Source organism: Parasteatoda tepidariorum, chromosome 3 (genome assembly GCF_043381705.1).
Source record: "Parasteatoda tepidariorum isolate YZ-2023 chromosome 3, CAS_Ptep_4.0, whole genome shotgun sequence".
In the NCBI taxonomy this organism is placed as follows: domain Eukaryota; kingdom Metazoa; phylum Arthropoda; class Arachnida; order Araneae; family Theridiidae; genus Parasteatoda; species Parasteatoda tepidariorum.
The window spans coordinates 57,452,576-57,473,181 of record NC_092206.1 but is presented as its reverse complement, the minus strand read 5'-3'; the positions used below and the strand labels follow the sequence as shown (position 1 = coordinate 57,473,181).

Sequence of the window (20,606 nt, the reverse complement as noted above, 5' to 3'; positions counted from 1 at the left end):
TTTCGCTTCTTCAAGAACAGCGTGCACTCCCATCACCTCATCGTCATCATCTTCAGCATCAACAACTCAACTCACAAAAATACACCTTACAGCAAGGGGGATAAAAGCGAGTAGCATAGATCCCCCCCACATCATCATCAACAGTCAACAGTCTACTTCTTTCTTGAAAATTTTTTTTACCGAGATAACTGTATTAAAACTTAATGTCTTACTTAGACCGAAGAAGACATTAATTAACCATATTTGTGTAAATGAAAGTTTTAAAAATGTTGTTTCGATGATAAAAAAATCGATGTGAATGACAAAATATCTTTTTGCTGACAGTTAATAAAATTCATATCGTGCGTGCATAAATTTTTTTTAAAAACATTGTGTTTTCTGTAGGATTCATTGTGTGAAAATTCTCCAAACTATATTCTGTACATTCATTGTGTGAAAATTCTCCAAACTATATTTCTGTACATTCATTGTGTGAAAATTCTCCATGGGTAAAGGAAATATTATTATATAAAGGCAATATCTATCTATGTAGCAACACTAGCACCAAATAGTCTCTGTGCAATGTGCATGGTTGCAACGAAGTTCTAACAGAAAATTATTTTCATACATGGAAATTTAATGTTTGTGTTGATGAGTTTCCAATTGTAGTTCATAATTATTTTTCGTTATTATAAAACATTTTACTTCTGTTCTAAAAATTGAAGGAAAAAAAAGAAGTAGTTTCATTTCATTGCTTTGTGTTCATAATTTGATAATAATTTATTTAGGCAGGCATTGTGATAAATTAATCAAGGAAAAAAGTTTAATTTGGTACAAGTAACACTTTAAACGAACTTTTCATTCAGCACATTATTAAACAGTTATAAGAAGATTAAAATTACTGACTACCGCAGATAATTCAGCTGTGTGTCACTTTCATAAAACATATATGATAAAACATATATTTATACACAAGAAATTTAAATTGTGATTTTCTTGTTCACGCTGAGATAATGTTTTCTGTATTCAATTTGTGCAATTTAATACTCGTAAATAGAATTAAACTTTGTTGACTTTCTCGTATTTATGTTAATGAATAAGAGCTTGCTTTTCTTGTGCATGATAGAACATTGATATAAAAATTTGATATGAAAGTTTTTTTTATATTATTATAGATAATTTCAATCCTTTTAAGTCGGTGAAAGTGAAATTTTTTTTTGATGCCTTTCTTCGTTTATAATGAACTATATTACTGCAGTGTCTTAGTTAATGAAATCAAATTTGATAATTTCATGTTCATAATTGTTATTATCTTGTTAATATCACAAAGTAAAATAATTTAATTTAGTTTTGCATCTTGGTATGTTCAACAAAAGAGAAATATTAAAGTTGGTTGTGAAAAAGAAAAAATTTTAACATCTCAATATAATTTAAATTAATGCTTTCACAGATGCACTTATTAATAAGTCATATTTCTTCAGTATTATATTTTACTTAATTAAAAATTTAGTCAAAGTAAGTTACTTAATACAGCATGTTCTTTTTTGTATTGTATGTTATTAAAGGCCTAACTTAATTCAGAATAAGTATCATCCTGTAAGTAAACCTTATTCTTGTTATTGTAACAAGAGGTTTTCAGGAAAATGTCCGACTCATACTGGTGAGAAGCCTTTTTCTTTTAGTATATGTAAGAAGATATTCTTAATGAAGGATAATTAAAAAAAACTTTGTTTGTTTACTGGGGAAAAACCTTATTCTTGTACTATATGTAAAAAGAGTTTTTTCGGAGAAGAGTAATATGACTAAACATTGTCATGCTGATACTGGTGAGAAACTTTATTCTTGTAGTAGATGTAATAAGAGTTTTTCACTAAAAGGTAGTCTGAAAAGACACAGTCGTATTCATACTGGTGAGAAACCTTATTCTTGTAGTATATGTAATAAGAGCTTTTCACTTAAAAGTAATCTGACCAGTCACAGTCGTGTTCATACTGGTGAGAGGCAGAAGCCTTATTCTTGTAGTATATGTAATAAGAGTTTTTCACTAAAAAGTAATCTGAAAGAACACCATTATATTCATACTGGTGAGAAGCCTTATTCTTGTAGTATATGTAATAAGAGTTTTACACAAAAAGGTAATCTGACACAACACAGTCTTGTTCATACTGGTGAGAAGCCTTATTCTTGTAGTATATGTAATAAAAAATTTTCACTGAAATATAGTCTGACCAGTCACAGTCGTGTTCATACAGGTGAGAAACCTTATTCTTGCAGTATATGTAATAAGAGTTTTTCACTAAAAAGTCATCTCACTAGACACGGTCTTGTTCATACTGGTGAGAAGCTTTTTTCTTGTAGTAAATGTAATAAGAATTTTTCGCTAAAAAGTAGTCTGAAAAAACACAATCGTGTTCATACTGGTGAGAAGCCTTATTCTTGTAGTATTTGTAATAAGAGTTTTTCACAAAAAAGTAGTCTGAAAAAACACTGTCTTGTTCATACTGGTGAGAAGCCTTATTCTTGTAGTATATGTAATCAAAAATTTTCACTAAAAACAAATCTGACCAGACACAGTCGTGTTCATACTGTGAACTACAAGAAACCTTTTTCTTGTAGTATATGTAATAAAAATTTTTCGGAAAGAGTATTTCTGAATGTACACAGTCGTGTGCATACTGGGGAGAAACCTTATTCTTGTACTATATGTAATAAGAGTTTTTCACTTAAAGGTAGTCTGAAAAGACACAGCAGTGTTCACACTGGTGAGAAGCCTTATTCTTGCAGTTTATGTAATAAAAGTTTTTCATTAAAAAGTAATCTGAAAAAACACTGTCTTGTTCATACAGATGAGAAGCCTTATTCTTGCAGTTTTTGTCATAAGAGTTTTTCACAAAAACTGATTCTGAATCAACACAGCCATGTTCATACTGGTGAGAAGCCATATTCTTGTAGTATCTGTAATAAAAAATTTTCACTGAAAAATTATCTGACCAGTCACAGTCTTGTTCATACTGGTGAGAAACCATATTCTTGCAGTATATGTAATAAGAGTTTTTCACGAAAAAGTAATCTCACTAGACACGGTCTTGTTCATACTGGTGAGAAGCTTTTTTCTTGTAGTAAATGTAATAAGAATTTTTCACTGAAAGGTAGTCTGAAAAAACACAATCGTGTTCATACTAGTGATAAGCCTTATTCTTGTAGTATTTGTAATAAGAGTTTTTCACAAAAAAGTAGTCTGAAAAAACACTGTCTTGTTCATACTGGTGAGAAGCCTTATTCTTGTAGTATATGTAATCAAAAATTTTCACAAAAAAATAATCTGACCAGACACAGTCGTGTTCATACTGTGAACTACAAGAAACCTTTTTCTTGTAGTATATGTAATAAAAAATTTTCAGAAAGAGTATTTCTGAATGTACACAGTCGTGTGCATACTGGGGAGAAACCTTATTCTTGTACTATATGTAATAAGAGTTTTTCACTTAAAGGTAGTCTGAAAAGGCACAGCCGTGTTCACACCGGTGAGAAGCCTTATTCTTGCAGTTTATGTAATATAAGTGTTTCATTTAAAAGTAATCTGAAAAAACACTCTTGTTCATACTGATGAGAAGCCTTATTCTTGCAGTTGATGTCAATAGAGTTTTTCACAAAAACTGATTCTGAATCGACACAGTCGTGTTCACACTGGAGAGAAACCTTATTCTCGTAGTTTATGTAATAAGAGTTATTTACAAAAAAGTCATCTCACTAGACACGGTTGTGTTCATACTGGTGAGAAGCCTTATTTTTAGTTGGTTTATGAAACATGTAAAGTATTATAGATTGCTTCATAAAATCAATTTCTTGTTTTTCAAGACAAGTCATTTAAATATTTACTGATCATAAATTTTTTTAATTGCATTTGAACGTTTTTGAGACTATTTTCAACCAAAAATTAGAAGAACGCTCAAGATTACTCACACTCTTACAAAATAATTGTAATTAGTAAATCATAAGTTTTTTTTTAAATTCCAAAAACTATTTAACTAAATAATTAAATTTAATAAGGAAATATGCAAAGGATTTTAATTTGTTATTTTGAAATAGCTGTCCAGTTCATTAAAAAAATTTTTTGTCATGATATCTTAATGTATAAGTGTCTGATATTAATAAGTAGTTCTTTTCTTATAATGGTTCAGCACCTTTTCAATATCTTGTTATAAATATTTCTATTTTTCTATAAACAGTTGAAATAAAATGCACTTTATTTAATTTTATATTTATATTGTGTATTATAACATAATGAATAAAGAAATCAAGTTCAAAAAATTTTTCAAAGAAATTTTATAAAAATTATTATTTTTTCCATATCTTTTACAAAATATATGTATATATTTTTTTTTATAGACAATTAAAATAAAATGCACTTACTTTAAAATTGCATTTGCAAATTTTTTAATGAAATTCTATACATTTGTAAAAGACATTCTTTAAAATTTATTTAATTTCAATTTATTTCCTATTTTTTAAAGCTATTATAATGATGTTCATGTGAAGTGATTTATCCTCACATTTTATGTAAAGCAAGGATGTTCAACTTTTTTGCAATCATGTACCTAATGTTATTTAATATATTTTTTGTTGAGTGTGTAATAAAATATTTTTACAAAATAAATAGCTTTCTAGTTGATCATAGTCGTGTTTATTATGGTGTGATTTACTATTGTACATTATAGAAGGTATAAAAAGTTGAATTCATAAGATTGCCATAGGTAGAGAGTTCTGCTCTGCGCCAACTGCAGTCCATTTCGATCGCCAATTTACCCATCCTGTAATTTTATTTTGATACAAAAAAAAATCTATTTGATTATTTCAAACAGGAATCTTTATCAACAATTGGCGATCGAAATGGGCTACATGTGGCGTTGAGCAGAACTCTCTACCTATGGCAACATTTCACACGCTTTCACCATTAGCGTGTGGAATGTCATAGAAAAAGGAAGTACGTTAGTTTCTGTCTTGATTTTCATATAGATTAAAATCTTTTAAGTTGGAAACTATATGGAACTGAAAACTACATTAAACATAGTTTTAAAAGAAAGCATCATGAAAATTTAAAAAAATATTTCATTATTTATTATATTATTTTTTCTCAAATTATATATATAGATTATCCCTTCATTACCTTTAGATGACATACCACGCATCAAAATTTTGCAATTGTAAGATCTCGATATGAATTTCAATATGTAACTTAAAAGCAGAGTATCTGAATGCTAGTTGAAATTATTCATTCAAAATTAAAAAACTACTTACCCGAAAAACAATTATTAATAATCAGCACAAATGATACTATTTCAAATAATTCGATTATTCTTTATTGATTTTTTCCGAATTATATAGATACAGAAATATATACTATTCTATAAAGAAACAGAATATTTTACAATTGTAGGTAAAAATTATTGGCGATCGAAATGGGCTGCAGGTGGCGTAGAGCAGAACTCTCTACCTATGGCAACACTTCACATGCTTTCCCCATTAGCGTGTGGAAAGTCATAGAGGAAGGAAGGAAGTTAGTTTCTCTCTTGATTTTCTTATAGATTAAAATCTTTTTTAAGTTGGAAAACTATATGGAACTGAAGACTACATTAAACATAATTCTAAAGAAAAGTATCACGGAAACTTTAAAAATTATTTTTATTAAATAAAAAGGAAAAATATTAAGAAAAGGGAAAATATCGTAGTACATTCCTGTACAACTGAAAAGAGGAGGAGAGGGAAGGGCGAAAGGCGTGAAACCGGTCTCTCTCCAGATGGCGTATTCGAGTGTTGCGATCGCCAATTGTGAAATTGTTCTTCAAATGGGCGCGCTTTGCTTCAGAAAGATTTACCAATGCTCTGGGTTGTTTTTTTCAAGCTCTTTAGCCTTTTCATTAATTTTGCTTCTTATTGCTGCTGGAAAAAAATGACGTCGTACTCTATCAATGATTCTGACAGAACTAAATGAAAATTTAATAAATAAAGCCTGAAAATATCTTCCCTGCTAGAGCAAGCGTCTGCCATCGCTGATCGTTGCGATCATATGCAGCGAAAATGGTACGTCCGTCAAGCTTCAAAACTTTGCTTCTGTCGATGGAAGCTAAAACCTTAAGTTAGTTATAATGATAGCGATTGTGAATATAATCAATACCAATCGTTCTAAAGCAAAGTCAGCATCAAAGGAACTTGGAGTGAAATTAACAAATTTTACATGAAAATGACGAAATAAAATAAGGTCCAATAAATAAATCTAAGTATTCTTTTTTTTTTTTAAATTTTAAAATTTTGGTTCATAATTGCTCTTTTACTTGTCTAACATCCTGTTATGTTATAGTAAGTCAATTATTACTGCTGAGTTTTTGATTGTTTTTGGTTTCATTATTTAAAATAACTGATATTAAATACTGATTAACTGATATTAAAATAACTGATTATTAAAACTGTATACTATGTCAAAAGTATGATGCTTTTTGTTTATTATCGTAGTGAATTTAATAATAAAAATCATAATTACATTTATTGTTGATTTATTTATTAGTAGTTTAGTAATAATTGTAAGACCCAACTTTGAAAGGAATAGTGAAAACATGTTATTTAATTGCCAATTAACCGTTAAAGTTTAAGTGTGGTAATAAATGCATGTTTTAAAATATATTTAGTTTAAACTCATATTGCAGGAGTATGATATATATTAATGAACAATTTCATGGTAAGGCCAACATATTAACCTAAATTTTAAAATTTATATTTTTGAGCAAACAATGTATTATATAGAAAGTAAAAATCTGAAGATTTCGAAATGGTTACTTTTAACTAATTAATGTTAGTTTTGAACTTGAAAGTAATGAATATTTTTACCATAAATTAATAATTAATTATATTTACACCCATCACTATTTACGTCCCATGCCAGTGCTTATCTTTTCATTACACGTGTAACCTATTTCCATATGGAAATAAGTGGCATATATATTATGTTATGTATCACATTTTGCTTTTACTTGTAAAAGCAAAATGTACTTGTAAAAGAAATGAAATTTGAATAAAACCATCCAAATATTCTTTTAAGCTAATTTAGACTAATGAATTTCACCTCTGTAACTTTATAAAATCTGCTAAACTGTTCTGTACTTAAAGTTAAGTTATTTATAATATGAACTTTGAAACTTATTTGCTTAATTTTTTTTCAAAGTTAACAACTCAATTTAAATTTTTTTTTAAAACAACTCGATTTCATTAAAAAAAATTCCATTTCAGATCATTAAACTGTTTAAATATTATAATGTTTGAAGTAAGTAAGCACAGGAAAGACATAGCAGTTTTTTTTATACACAAATATTTTATAACTTTTTAACTGTAACTGAAGTTAAGTGTTCTTATTCATTATTTAAAAAAAAAAAAAAAACAGGATCGAGGAAGATGTGGTGTGCATTTTAAATTTTCTTTATCTACTTAGACAAAATTGAACCACACTTAAATTTTATTTTAAAATTATTGTGACACAGTAATTTTGAATTTTGCATTTGGCTAATCACTTTATGATACTTTTGAATGCCACAATCTCCCAGTATATTTCTTGGAGAAAAAGGCGTTAGGTTGCAAACATCTTATAAACTATAAAATCTAATGCCTACTTTGCAAAACTTATTAAATAATACTAAAGTTTATTGAAATGAGAAAATTAGAATTCTAAAATAGACATGAAACTACACTCAACAAATTATACATCACTCTTATAAGAGTCACTTATACTTAGTCATTGGAACAAAACATAACTTTACTAACTAAAAGCAGAGGTACTCCCCCTTCTTCCAAAGATGGAAATGACACATCCTTTCATTGCCACAGTAGAGGGGAAAATCTGCCCAATTATTGTTTACACTTTAGACTTAAATTATTTGTTTACCTTTAGCTAAAGTCTCCAAAAATATCCATGTGTTCTACAAATTGCCTTTCCATCAATTACAGCTACAAATTTCCACACATATTAAAAATAAAAAATTTTTTTATAGCCAAGGGCTCAAACTTTGAAAAATTGAGAAATGTGCCAAATTTTCAAAATGCAAAGATTGTGCAATAAGATTTTTATTTAAAATTTAAAGGACTAATTTTTTTTTTTTTTTTAATTTTTTTTTGCAATGTCGACTTATATTTTTCTCCTTTGAGATTTAGGTTAATTATATAGTTAAGTTCCTATTTTAAGCTAGTTTAAGACTTATTATTTCTCACCATCTCTATTTGTTTTAGTTTTTAGAATATATTGCTTAAAATGTAAATATATTTTATTTCATGTAGAATTTTCTAATATCTCTAGATTTAAAATGTTTTAGTTTTTATTTACTAATAACCATTATTCAATTTACCTGGTGTTTCGCTTGATTTTTAAAAATTTATTTTGAATGTAGACTTATTTCAATAAGTTAAAAAAAATTAAGTTAAATTGTTATTAGTTTTAGTGTATTGAAATGAATCAGCAAAAATCACATTTCATTTGAACTTTCGTTTTTTTACTGTTACAGATTATAATTTTCAATAATTAAATTACAAGCTAACGAGTTCATAATTAAATTGTAAGTGATTTTAAATAATGCTTTTAATTGCTGCTGTTTAATATTATATAGACATTCTAGTCCTTTGAAACTTCAGAACGTATCAAGTCCAACGTTTGAATATAAATAATTGACCTTGCTGTGCAGATAAAATTTAGAAATTTTCCATAGTGTTCCAGATAAATATTGACGTTTCTTCTACTGAGCTTATAGAATTTGCTTAAAGTGCTAATTTTATTTAGAAACAGTGATTAAAGAAAAAAAAATTTCTATATGTGTTTGATACATGCAGATCTGTTGTTTTAAATGGTCTTTAATATTTTGAAAAAAAAAAAAAAAAACTGAAGTTTTAAATGTCTGAGTATCAGCATAAAGTAATTTTATTTGCTATTGACTTATTGAGGTGTTATAACCCATGTAACAAAATCTGCTTTGCATTCAAATCTGCACTGATTGGTTGCCATTAGTCATTGGAATTTTCCTTTGAGTGAAAATGAAAATGCTTTGTTACTTACGGCAACCATAATAAAGGCATTTGTTGGATTGAATAAGGTAAACCAATTATATACTTTAGTCATATAATTGAGAAGTCTCTATTTATGTGGTCAGGTTTTGGTGTCACATAATAAATATGTAATGCAGAAAGCATATTGCCAAATCAAATCTTAAGCTTAGTTTTTTTTTGATAATTTAAGCTGATTAATTGATTCTGGATATTTCAGTTTCTTTCAAACACTGCAATATGGTTTTAAAAACTGCTTTTAATGAAATTGAAATCTTCATTTAGTTAGTTTCTGATTCTGCAAATTTTTTTTTGAATTATGATTTACTTCATTTTTTTTTTCTTCTTAATATTTTCCAAAATTCTTGATTTATTATGCTCCAGGAAAGCTCTAAAATCATCAAAAGATCTGAGATATACTCATAACTTCCACAACTATATTTTTACAAATTTTAGTATTGAAGTAAATTTAAAAAAAAAAAAAAATTCATTCAAATTCTCATTTAATAGCATTATTTCCAATTTTTTCACCTTCATCTTTAAATATATAATTCTTGTAAATGTAATGTATTCATCTTCTATGTCTTCTCTTTAAACGTATTCATAAAATTAGTAGCAGAATTTATGGAATGTATCTGCAGCACTATCTTCATAAATCAAAATTGGTCTGTAACTTTTTGGCAGTCAGACAGTGTATTATTACTATAAAAATTCAGCTTATATATGTAACTAACATATTTGCAATTATGTAACATGTAATCCGACAAATTATTTGCAATTATGTAACATGTTTTCAATTATTATCATAACAAAATTTGCAATTAAAGTCCTTAAACAGCATATAAAAAATTTTGTTGTTTAAATTTAAATTGAATTTTATATAATAATACTAAAAATAATGGAATAAATTCCTAAATAGTTGAGTGTTTCTTAAACTGTGTAATTTAGTAACAGAGAAAAAAATTCTTTACTCTTTATTTTTTGTGGTGGTCCAGCTTTTTAAATTTTACTACAAACAAGTTTAGAGATGTTTTAAAAAAATAGTCACAGCAGTACACATTTGTTTGTGTAGTGTTTCAATTTTAAAAATTATAAAAAGAGAACTTCGATAAAAAATAATCTGCAACGTTCATTGGTGTGCCGGTGGATTTCTGCTACCAAGCTCATTGGATTAAATATACTATATTCATCTTCTCTTCTATATTTATCATTTCTCCATAAAACAAACTTTTAAAACTGATAAAAATTATTAATTTATGAATGTTTTAATAAAAAGGGTCATCTCAATGTGCCACTGAGCAAGGAGATATGCATTATACTCCCTTCTATTTTGAAAAATTAAAACTTATTCATTGCCTCTTGCCAGGGTCATCTGTCTGAAAAATTCTGAGTTAACGCTGAAAGTCTTATATTTTAGTTTATTTCTGTCTTTTTTTTTAAAAAAATCAAATTTTTTATAGGTTAATAGCACATTCTTTTACACTAAAAATTTATTAGTCTTCAATAATTAAAAAAACCACTAGAATATTATATAGTTTTTGATAAAAAAAAAAGTACAAGCATTTTGTTTGTTATATGTGAATGTCTTAATCAACATCTTATTCTTTCTAAGCATTGAATGTTATATCAGTGCCCATACAAAACTTTTCTATTAGCTCTTCAGTTATATTTCCTTATATTCATAACTTTATCGTTTTTTATTTTTTTACCATTTTCCATTTCTTATTAATTTGTTTTTTTTTTCTTCTTTCATAATTTCTAATTTCATCAATTATATTATTTATAATATTTCTATTTTAGTTTTTAAATTGTTTTATTATATTAATTAAATCATATAATGCCATGATCAAAATATTAAAATTTAACATTCTAATTTTTTCATGTATGTATTCATGTGTTAATATTTCTTGATAATGTCTTAAGTTTACGGAACACATTTTGTTGTATAACTACTGAAAATTTTAATGGTTTGAAATAAGGATAATCATGAAAAAGAAGGGAGAACTTTTCCTAAAGAATATACATAGGGGACGAAAGCTAGCTTTGATAGACATAATGCGAACTGGTCCCCCAAGACGTAGTGCAGTTCCTGCGTAAGAAAAAGCACCATTTGGGGGCACAAAAGCAGATGTTTTTAAAACTGGTTTTCTCCCTCTTTTCCTCCAAGTCACTACTGGGGTAAGGGAAGACAGAAGTTTTTTTTATATGTTATAGGTTTGTTCTACATTTTTGCACTTTTTATAAACATGACTGTACTATTAAGTAAGATATTTCTTCCATAATTCATTTATATCATCCATGTTGATGAAATCGGCTAACATATTTTGAGATAAAAAGAAAGAATAAAATAGAGATTAGCAGGTGACAGCATAAGCAAGCATGCATGTAGAGTCGCCCAACAACCAATTCACAAATGGCGTACCTCCTGATTCTCACTTTGCTTCTCACTCTCAGATGCTGGATTTTAGCACTGTTATATCTGAGTATGTTTCTCACCCTATAAGTTCTTCTTCTGGTGTAGCATGCTAAGTGAGGTAAAAGAAAATAATACATTTCTATGTTCTTTACTTTAACCTTACTTAGCATTTTATTTTTTTTAAACATATTATGTAACCACACAATTATGGTTTTTAAACCTTTTTTTCTGTTTTGATTAAATTAATGTAAAATAAAAATTTATTTATTTTGTGAGTTTATTATATTTTTATTATTATATTTTACAATTTAGTTGAATTATTTTCCTTCAACAGGTCATCATGGATACCAGCAAAACACGGAGTATTAAATCACTTTTGCTACAAGCTTGGAGAGAAAGATGGTCTGATGTGTCATGGGGCATTCGAATCAAAAGTGTTCTTCCACGTGGAGTAAGTGGTGACGTTTATGATTTAGCTGACTGTATTCTTCAACAAGCATTAGTTGGACCAGGACCAAACAATTTATTCATGTCATATCTCATGCATTCTCTTAGCTCTAGAGTTGTTTCATATGGTGCAGTCTTATCTAGTATAGGTAGATACCAAAGTTTTTACAAGCCATATTGCATTTTGAGTTTACTCGATTTGCTAAGAACATTTCAATCAAGAATAGGCTGTCATGGCAATGAAGAAGAATGCATTGCTTTATGTAAAGCTGTAGTTAGTGTTACACATTGGTTGTATTCATGTGTTTATCATTCCATAACTAAATTAACTGAATTGAAACAAAGTCCAGAACACATTTCAATTATGGAAAAATCTTATGAAGCTCTTTTTTATTTTAGTAATTCCACTTTTATTAAATCTTTGCTTTATGTTGGAAAGTTTGAAGATCAAGCCATGTATACCCAAATGCTTCAAAAACATAAAGAACTTGAAGAAAAGTTAGCAATAGTTCCAAGTGCAACAAATGTTTCAAAAGAAATAATTGAAGGTGCATTGAGTCTAGTTAGCTCAGTTGATAATTTACCAGTTGTTCCATCAGAAAATGTTTCAAAAAACAAACTTCAAACCTTAGCTAGCACTTTAAACATAATGGTTGGAATCGATGCTATTTTAAATCCTGCAAGTGATGCATCAGCATTTGTGAGTCAATTGCTTTTAGTGAAAAAGCTGCAAAATTTTAAACTATCGCAAGTTTATTGCGAACTTATCCGTGCTTGTTTGATTGGTATAGCCAGTAGCACAGGTTCATTTGAAGATGATTTAAAATGGTTTGCATTTACATTTTTGAAACTACCAAACATTATTTCTAACATCCAGTCCCTTCAAACTGAAAGTGAAGAAGACTCCTTTGAGAAAAGTCTAGATATGTTACTACATTATTCACCTTTGTTGGATCTCACTGATTTAAAGAGCAATTGTGATACTTTACAATATGTAGCACAGGAGTTTTGCAAAGCAAAAATAATGACAGAAAGTCAGGGAATGAGTTTCCTTGGTCGAAGACAAAATGATTCTTTTAAAGCTGCAAATCTCAAAGGTCAGAATATTGGAGGAGTAAAACCTCCAACACCTAAACCGAGTCCTCAGTGGGGCCAGGCAAATATACCACTCACTTTACGAGCAGAACATACTCTTAACACGATTTTGAAGTCACTAGATTCTGATTATTCAAAAATTCAAGAAGCTCTCCTTGGTGTTCTCTGTCATATATTGCCTTTAAGAAATTTTAAATTAATTCTTGCTGCGGCTGCTGCTACTGGGAAATTGCATACTTTTATTACTAAATTAATTGGATATAATGATTATAATAAATATGTTGCTTCTGAAAATGCTAAAGCTGCCCAGACCCGTGCTTTAACTTTTGATGTCACCTTTCTCTTATTATTTTATATTTCTCAGTATTATGGTACTGAAATAGTCCTTGGGCATTCTACGAAAAAAGATTCTTTTTTCGTTCAGTGGATATCAGAGAACCTAGCTGAAGGTGGGAAATTTAAATGTCCGGATCTTGTTTTGTCTCGATGTGACCAACCTACAGTTGACATGTTGTTAGCTCAGTTCTTAAACACAGAGCATGATATGAGCACTCATCAAGTAAAATGGCATGAAGTTTGCCTTAATGCTCCAGCTGCTGCTAGAGAGATACTTATTGCTTGGGAGCATGGAGCATTATCCACAGAAAAAGTTAAAATGGTTTTAGATCACATTAAAAGTCAAATATGCTGTCTTCCTGTTTGTATTTCGGCTTGGCTTTGCAACTACATCAATGTTCTTCATCATGAGGAACGTCTGAAGCCCATGAATATGCTTCAGCATTTTATTGCTCCTCCAGCGGTGGAGTCTGTTACTTCACCTTCTGAGTCCCCCTCTGCTAGTGGTAGGCAAACACCTCAACTGCCAGGCAATGAGCAAAGTAATGCATTTTATTCTGGACGTTGTAGCCTGATGATTGGTATTATAAAAATAATGATGTGGGATCTGCACCCTCCCTTACAGCTAAAATCTAAAATTGCACCTCTCATTCCTCACGGTTTGACGGTTAAAGAACCCTTAGGCAAAATTTTAGATGAAGTTTTTAATGATGTGCACTATCGTGGATGGCTTGACATAAAATCTATTCATTATTTTGACACATTACTTTGTGTTGGTGGAGCACGTTGGCTATGTGATGCTCTTGTTCGTCGTGTACTGGGCTATCAATTTCTTCAAGACATCAATAGAGCTGTTGACATGATAATTGGTATATTTTATTTAGATATTGAACAATGCGCTCTTGCTTTGTTATTGCATGTTCTTCCCTTTTATCTTTATAGTGAAGCTCATCAAGAACAGTTAGCAGAGCCCTACGGTAGTGCCCTGTCACGTTTAACTGTCATTACAACATATGCAGCATTGCAGTCACGCCAGTGCTCTTCAGGAAATCGTGTGAAAACTGGTTGTAAAAGAAGCCATCGTGAAGTTGACATTGATGACACACGAGATCATACAGAGCACAGTAGGCCCACAAAAATACATCGAAGTAATGCTGAATTGCTAGAGGATACACCATTTGAGCTACAAAATCTTAGTGATGAGCATATGCGCAATGCAGTAGCTAATCCTATCAATAAAGCAATCGCTGATTTGATGCGTACCCTACTAGTGATTGCTTCAGATGCAACAATCAGTGCTAGGTCTTATTTTCCTATTCGATTTTTAGAACAAGTTGTTCTATGTGCTAAAGATCAAGCTTCTTCAATTTTACAGTTTATGCCTTTAGGGCTTGTTGGATTGCTTTTGAAAAAATACCCTGAAGAATTTAGCCATGAGTTAATTTTGGCAGTCAGTAGCATGCAGAGCCCAAGAGCTCGTAAAGTAGCAGCATTGAGTTTGTGTCAACTTACCATTGCTCAAAATAGACTCACCACTAAAAATCAGTGTTGGTTAGGTTTTTAATTTGTTTGCTAAAAAACCAACTGTTCTATTTTGATAAAGGTTATAGTACACTTTTTATTTTTGACATTTTTTAAAGATATATTACTGTAACGGTAACTTAAGTTGTGTGAACTTATTAGGTGTAATATAAAATGGACACTTGATTTTGTAAAGTAGCATTGTTGATGCTTCTTAAAAACAGTGAATGTTTTTTCTTCCTTAAATTATCTTAAGATAATTTTAGAAAATTTAAAGATAGTTTTTGAGTATTTTATAATTAATAAATGCAAAATTATGTTTAAGTTTTTTTGAAAATTAATAAAGATCTCTTTTTTTTCAGTAGTAGTTTAATATTGTGCAATCAAATTTATTATACCGTATTAAGTGTTATAAAAATTCAAAGAGTTAGAAGTATTAAAATTTTAAAAAGTTCGTAAATAATAAGAATTTTTGCAAAATTGTCTTTTTTTATTTACATTTTGTTTTATTGGACACAAAGTAGTTCATAGTTTTTATTAAAGATACTTTTTAAGTTTTTATAAAGTTGAAAATTCAAGATTGTGAAGAGATTCTAAAATATTTCTATAAATATACATCAGGGTTGGGTTTTTGACGTCAAAAAGTGGTTTTTGACATGACAAGGGTATAATACTGGTTTAAACCGTCAAAAACCAGTCGAAAACGTCAAAAACTAAAGTTTGCCAAGAAAATATATAAACTTCAAAACTACCAAACAGTTGCCATGCATTATATTGAAATTTAGTTATATTATAGGTAATCAGCAGGTTTTAAAATATTTTTTTATTAAAATTAAGGTAAAATAACAGATTTAAAATCTCAGAAATTTATATTCAAATGCATGTGCAGAAAAATTTTGCACAAAAATTGTTTAAATATTTATATTTTGAAAAAAAAAATTTTTTTTTTTTTAATATTTAAGAAAATTAAAAGTTTATTACCATGCATTTTTGACATATGAGGAACATATAACTAATATTTATATTTATAAGGAGCTTACAAGTTATGTTGAATAAATAAAAACTTGATACAAGTGTATAAAATTTTTTTTTAATGTTAGACCGAATATCTTTATTATCCAGTATGTTAATTTGAATTTAAAAGTAGTTATATTTATGAATAATGATAAATATAATTCATATTGTTTATTATATTTATTTATAATTATTACACTTATCATTTTAAAACAATTTTTATCTCTTAATTTTTTTTTCTCCACTTGTATTAAGAATACAAATAATGCATATCTTGAAAGCAAGAAGTAATTATTCAACAGCTGAATATTTAGATATTCAACAAAACTATATAGTATTCAGCAAAATGAAATTCACAAGTATTTGGATAAACTAAATTTTCAGCATAGTAAATGAATAGGCTGAATATACTGTAAATCGACACTAACTACTCTGTGTATTTAACAGAAAGCACTTAAATTTGTATTGTCTTATGTTAAAAAGATTATTAAGAAGATTTAAAAGAATATTAAAAAGATTTTTCTTTAAAAGATGTCTAATGTACAAAACTGCTAATGTTTATCTTTAAAAATGTCTAATTTTTAGTATAATCTATACTATACACTAAATTTGGTTATAAATAAATTTCTTAATAATATCACTGCAGATTTTCAATAACACATGAAAATGAATACATAATATTACAAAAGATGTGAGCTTTCAAAAGTACAAGATTTTGGTTACTATTCAAAATATAAGTGTTTCTTCAAAATTTAAAATTTATTTTTTCTAGAACATATTTAGAAACACTATCCTTTATAAAAAATATATAAATTTTATGTATTAATTAAATTTCACATATAAATATAGATTTTTGACAGTGAGGTTTTTGACGTGACGGTTTAAACCGTCAAAAACTGTCACATGTCAAAACCTGCCAACCCTGATATACATGTTATGCTTGCTAGAGCAATTGCAAATACTTAAAAACGTCTTGTATAAAATTACTGAACAAATATGTTGGGAAAGAATGCCAAAAACTGAAAGTGGCCAACAACACCACATAATGTATTTTAAAGATTTATTTATTATTATATTGATCATTAAGTTACATATATGAATATGAACTGGATTTATAACTTATTATTTCATATTGTGCACAGTAGTTCTTTTCTAAATCTCTTATTATTTTGATAAGTCTCTGTAATGAATAAGCAAATGGTAGGATTGAATCTTTATATTATTGTATTTAATGAACTGACTCTTAATACCAACAATGATTTATTTTTATCATTTTATTGTAAATTTGTATAACTGAAAGATATACATTCTGTTGTTAACCAAAAGTTTTTCTACGTGTTCGTTAATGTATTCGCTTTTTAAAACTGATTAAGGAATTTCATTGTTTTATTTATTTATAATTTTCCTTGACATGCTTTAAATAAATTTGAAATAAATCATAGATCTTTCTTTGTATTACAAAAAGTTATCACAGCTCCTTATTCCTAGATGAATCCTCATTTAAATCTCGATTTTATCATCCTCATTCATTTTCATCGCAAATCTAAATTATTTTTGAATGGTTATTTTGGTATTGATCTTATTGCTACACATTATTATGTGGTTCTGAAAGTCCCAATTTTTTAATGCATTATTATTATACCATTCGAATCATGCAATAAATGATCTTTTTAAAGTTCATCAATCGCTTTTCGACAATTTTTCACTTGGGGATTAAAATAATTACTTTTTAGTGCGCATTAATTGTGTCAATTATATTGCAAAAACAAATGTCTTTTTTTAATTTTTTTATGGTTTTTCAGCAGTTATTGCTATGTTTTTCCATATGGTTTTGAAAATCATGATATTTAAATACAATATTAATGCAACTCACAAAATTCGAAAAGTGGAAAAATGCATTCATTTTTAACTGTTTATTATTTGTAGTTTGTTTACAAATTCCTTTTAGCTTTATTTAAAAATATTAAGACTTATAATTTACTTAACATACATGTCTAACATTAAGTACTGAGTTTTGATCTTAATTTGCATTACAATGGTTTTGTTTGAATTTTTATTATTTTAAACCCTATATACTTTCTTTAATTAACATATTTGATTTCTATTTATTTTACTAAACAGAATATTTATTTTTAAATTTATTTCTGTGAACTTTAAAGCTTTTTACTTTTCTCCATTTGTTTTCATTTATTTTGATTAATCTATATTTTTAAGGGAATATATTAAGGAAAAAAAAACTAATTGTTTTGCATTATTTAATTTTAATTGAGGTTTAATGTTTAGGATCAATTTTTTTGAAATGTATTACTAAGTTAATTGATAAAAATAATTAATGGTCTAGAACACTGATATTCATATTAAAAACTACTATAATTGCCTTTGTCTGTCTAAATACTTGGTCTGTCTAAATACTCAAAATGCTGTGTAACCCCTAGATTAGAAAATATTTTCATAAAAATATGAGAATATTTTGGAATGATATTCTGAATTTTCTGCATTTTATTGATAAACAAATTCACTAACTATTATATAATAACTATATATTTTTCTTACAACATAGAAGTCTCATAAGTAATGAAAGACATTCTGAAAATTGTGAGAAATTACTTTATTTTATATGTCCAAGATTTTTGGATTTATTAAAAGTGCATTAAGGTTATTTCCCAAAGTGAGCTACACTACAGCATTAATACAGTTTTTAATTCCAAGAACAAGTCTTATATGGCTATCCTTATATTCTTTTCAAGAATGTACAATTTATCAAATAATAAATCCGTAGGTAGTATATCTATTTAGTAATAAGTAAAATATTGTTATTTTGGAAAAATTATATCAAACTTTATTGTTTATGTTTTCTCAAAACAGCAATGTTTGCTGACAGCTGATTGGTTTTTCTTAGTTATTCCAGTTATCACCAATGAAGAAATGATTATTATAAAATTTAAATTATCAAAGATTATTTGCAATGGTTTAAGAAGTTTTGTGATGTAAAAAAAAAAAAAATATTTATCCATAGTAAAAATAAAATAGAAAAGGTATTTGTAAAATTGATTATAAAACTATTATAAAAACTATAATTGTAGACTTTTTCAATATAGTATGATATTCACAAATACCGATATCGATACAAATTAACCTAGAATCTCAAAGTTAAAGGAAAAATTTTGAGAGGAGAACAATAACAAAAAAAAGTTATTTTTAAAATTTAATTATTCAAAATTTAAATTTTTTAAAAGATAGTATTTTTCTCTTCCCTATAAGGTAGAAAAAAATAAAATATAAGAAAGACACAAAGCAAGACTTAGAAACTCATTCTATGCCATTTCTTGTCAAGCAGAGTTTTTCTATATTTTAATATAAGGGGATAAAATGGATTTTTTTAAATTAAATTCTAAGCTCTCAAAATTTTATGTCAAGCAAAGAGTTAATAAAAAACAATTTAAAATTTACTACCAAAAAATTGCATATGTTATTATTTTGTTTAATATTTAGTTGAAAAGACTGAACTTCATCAATCATTAGAAATATATTGATTGGTTTTATATTTTGCTTCTCTTGAAAAAGCTTTTAGTTTAAAATGATTGATTAGCTTCAGATTGATTGACTCTGCATTTGCTGATATTTTAGAAAAGCACTTCTGATGGCAAGTTAATAGTTGATGACAAAATTATAATTTTCAACGACAATTATATAAGTTGTGTAACAGTTAAATGACTTTTAAAAAAAAAATGATGTTCTTTGTACTCCAAGTTAAATAACAAAGCATTGTTCATATCTTTTATAGAAGCCTACAAATTGAAATAAATACTCCAGTTTTTATATGTTGATTAATTCTCGTAACTACTAGAAATTTTTTACCATTTTTTGAAATCTTTAGCTCTGTTCATACCGAACAACAATAATCCAAACAGAAATAGACAGAGAAAATATTTCAGCAATTCTCTGTAAAAAATAAACTGCTTTTGATATTTCAATTATTTTAATTTCTACGGAAGAACATAGGTAAAACTATTTAAGGGAATGCAAATAAATATGTAGAGTGCATGGTGTTTATTTTTATTTGAGTGTCAGTAAGTTATTCATTTTTATCTTATGTATAAGATTTTTCAAGGTTATTTCTCTTTGATAAAATAAAGATTTTATGTTGATTGTCCCCATAAAAATTTAAACATTATTAAAGTATGACCAAATTATGACATTTGATTAAAGTATAAACCAAATTACAGATTTTAACAAAGATTTAATAGATTGCCATTCAGTATGCCTATATTTCATTTATAATAAGAATTTATTTATTTTTTTAGTTTGCTCAATTGTCTTCACATCTTTATCAACTTGGTATTATTAAAAAAATACTAATCATATAAATGCTTTTGATTAGTTTCAGGATTGGCAAAATTCATGATTTTTTTAAAAATGAATTATGAGTTAATAGTATTATTATAAAATGTATTAACAGTATTATTTAAAAACAACAATACCAATAAAATAGTTGATATTTCTAACTGAAATGTTTCAAAAATTATTTTAACTATTACAAACTAATCGCTGAATAAATAAAATCATGGTTATTTTTGTTCAAGCAAAAAGATTTTAAAGTCAGGAAGACAATTTAACAGATATCTAATAAAGAATAAAATAATTTATATCAGAATACATTAAAGAGAAAAAAATATTGTAAGTTTCTCTATATTTAATTGCAACTATCAAAGTGTATATTGTT

The 20,606-nt window shown here is 27.4% G+C and overlaps 2 protein-coding genes across 4 annotated transcripts; both read left to right on the top strand.

The window, feature by feature from the left end:
- Positions 1-76: 76 nt before the first annotated feature.
- On the top strand, positions 77-4,651 carry LOC107446896 (zinc finger protein 845-like). The gene has a single exon (XM_043051861.2). It carries the CDS (start codon positions 1,778-1,780, stop codon positions 3,584-3,586), a length of 1,809 nt encoding a protein of 602 aa, XP_042907795.1. The 5' UTR covers positions 77-1,777; the 3' UTR covers positions 3,587-4,651.
- Positions 4,652-5,775: 1,124 nt separating this feature from the next.
- LOC107446962 (mediator of RNA polymerase II transcription subunit 24) lies at positions 5,776-15,230 on the top strand. Of its 3 annotated transcripts, none has more exons than XM_016061753.3 (2): positions 5,776-6,238; positions 11,805-15,230. In XM_016061753.3, the coding sequence occupies exon 2, from the start codon at positions 11,811-11,813 to the stop codon at positions 14,910-14,912; it is 3,102 nt and encodes a 1,033-aa protein (XP_015917239.1). In that variant the 5' UTR covers positions 5,776-6,238; positions 11,805-11,810; the 3' UTR covers positions 14,913-15,230. The 3 variants fall into 3 exon arrangements, with proteins under 3 accessions (XP_015917239.1, XP_015917248.1, XP_015917254.1); XM_016061762.4 differs by having other exon boundaries at positions 6,150-6,336; XM_016061768.3 differs by having other exon boundaries at positions 6,165-6,257.
- The last annotated feature ends 5,376 nt before the right edge of the window (positions 15,231-20,606 follow it).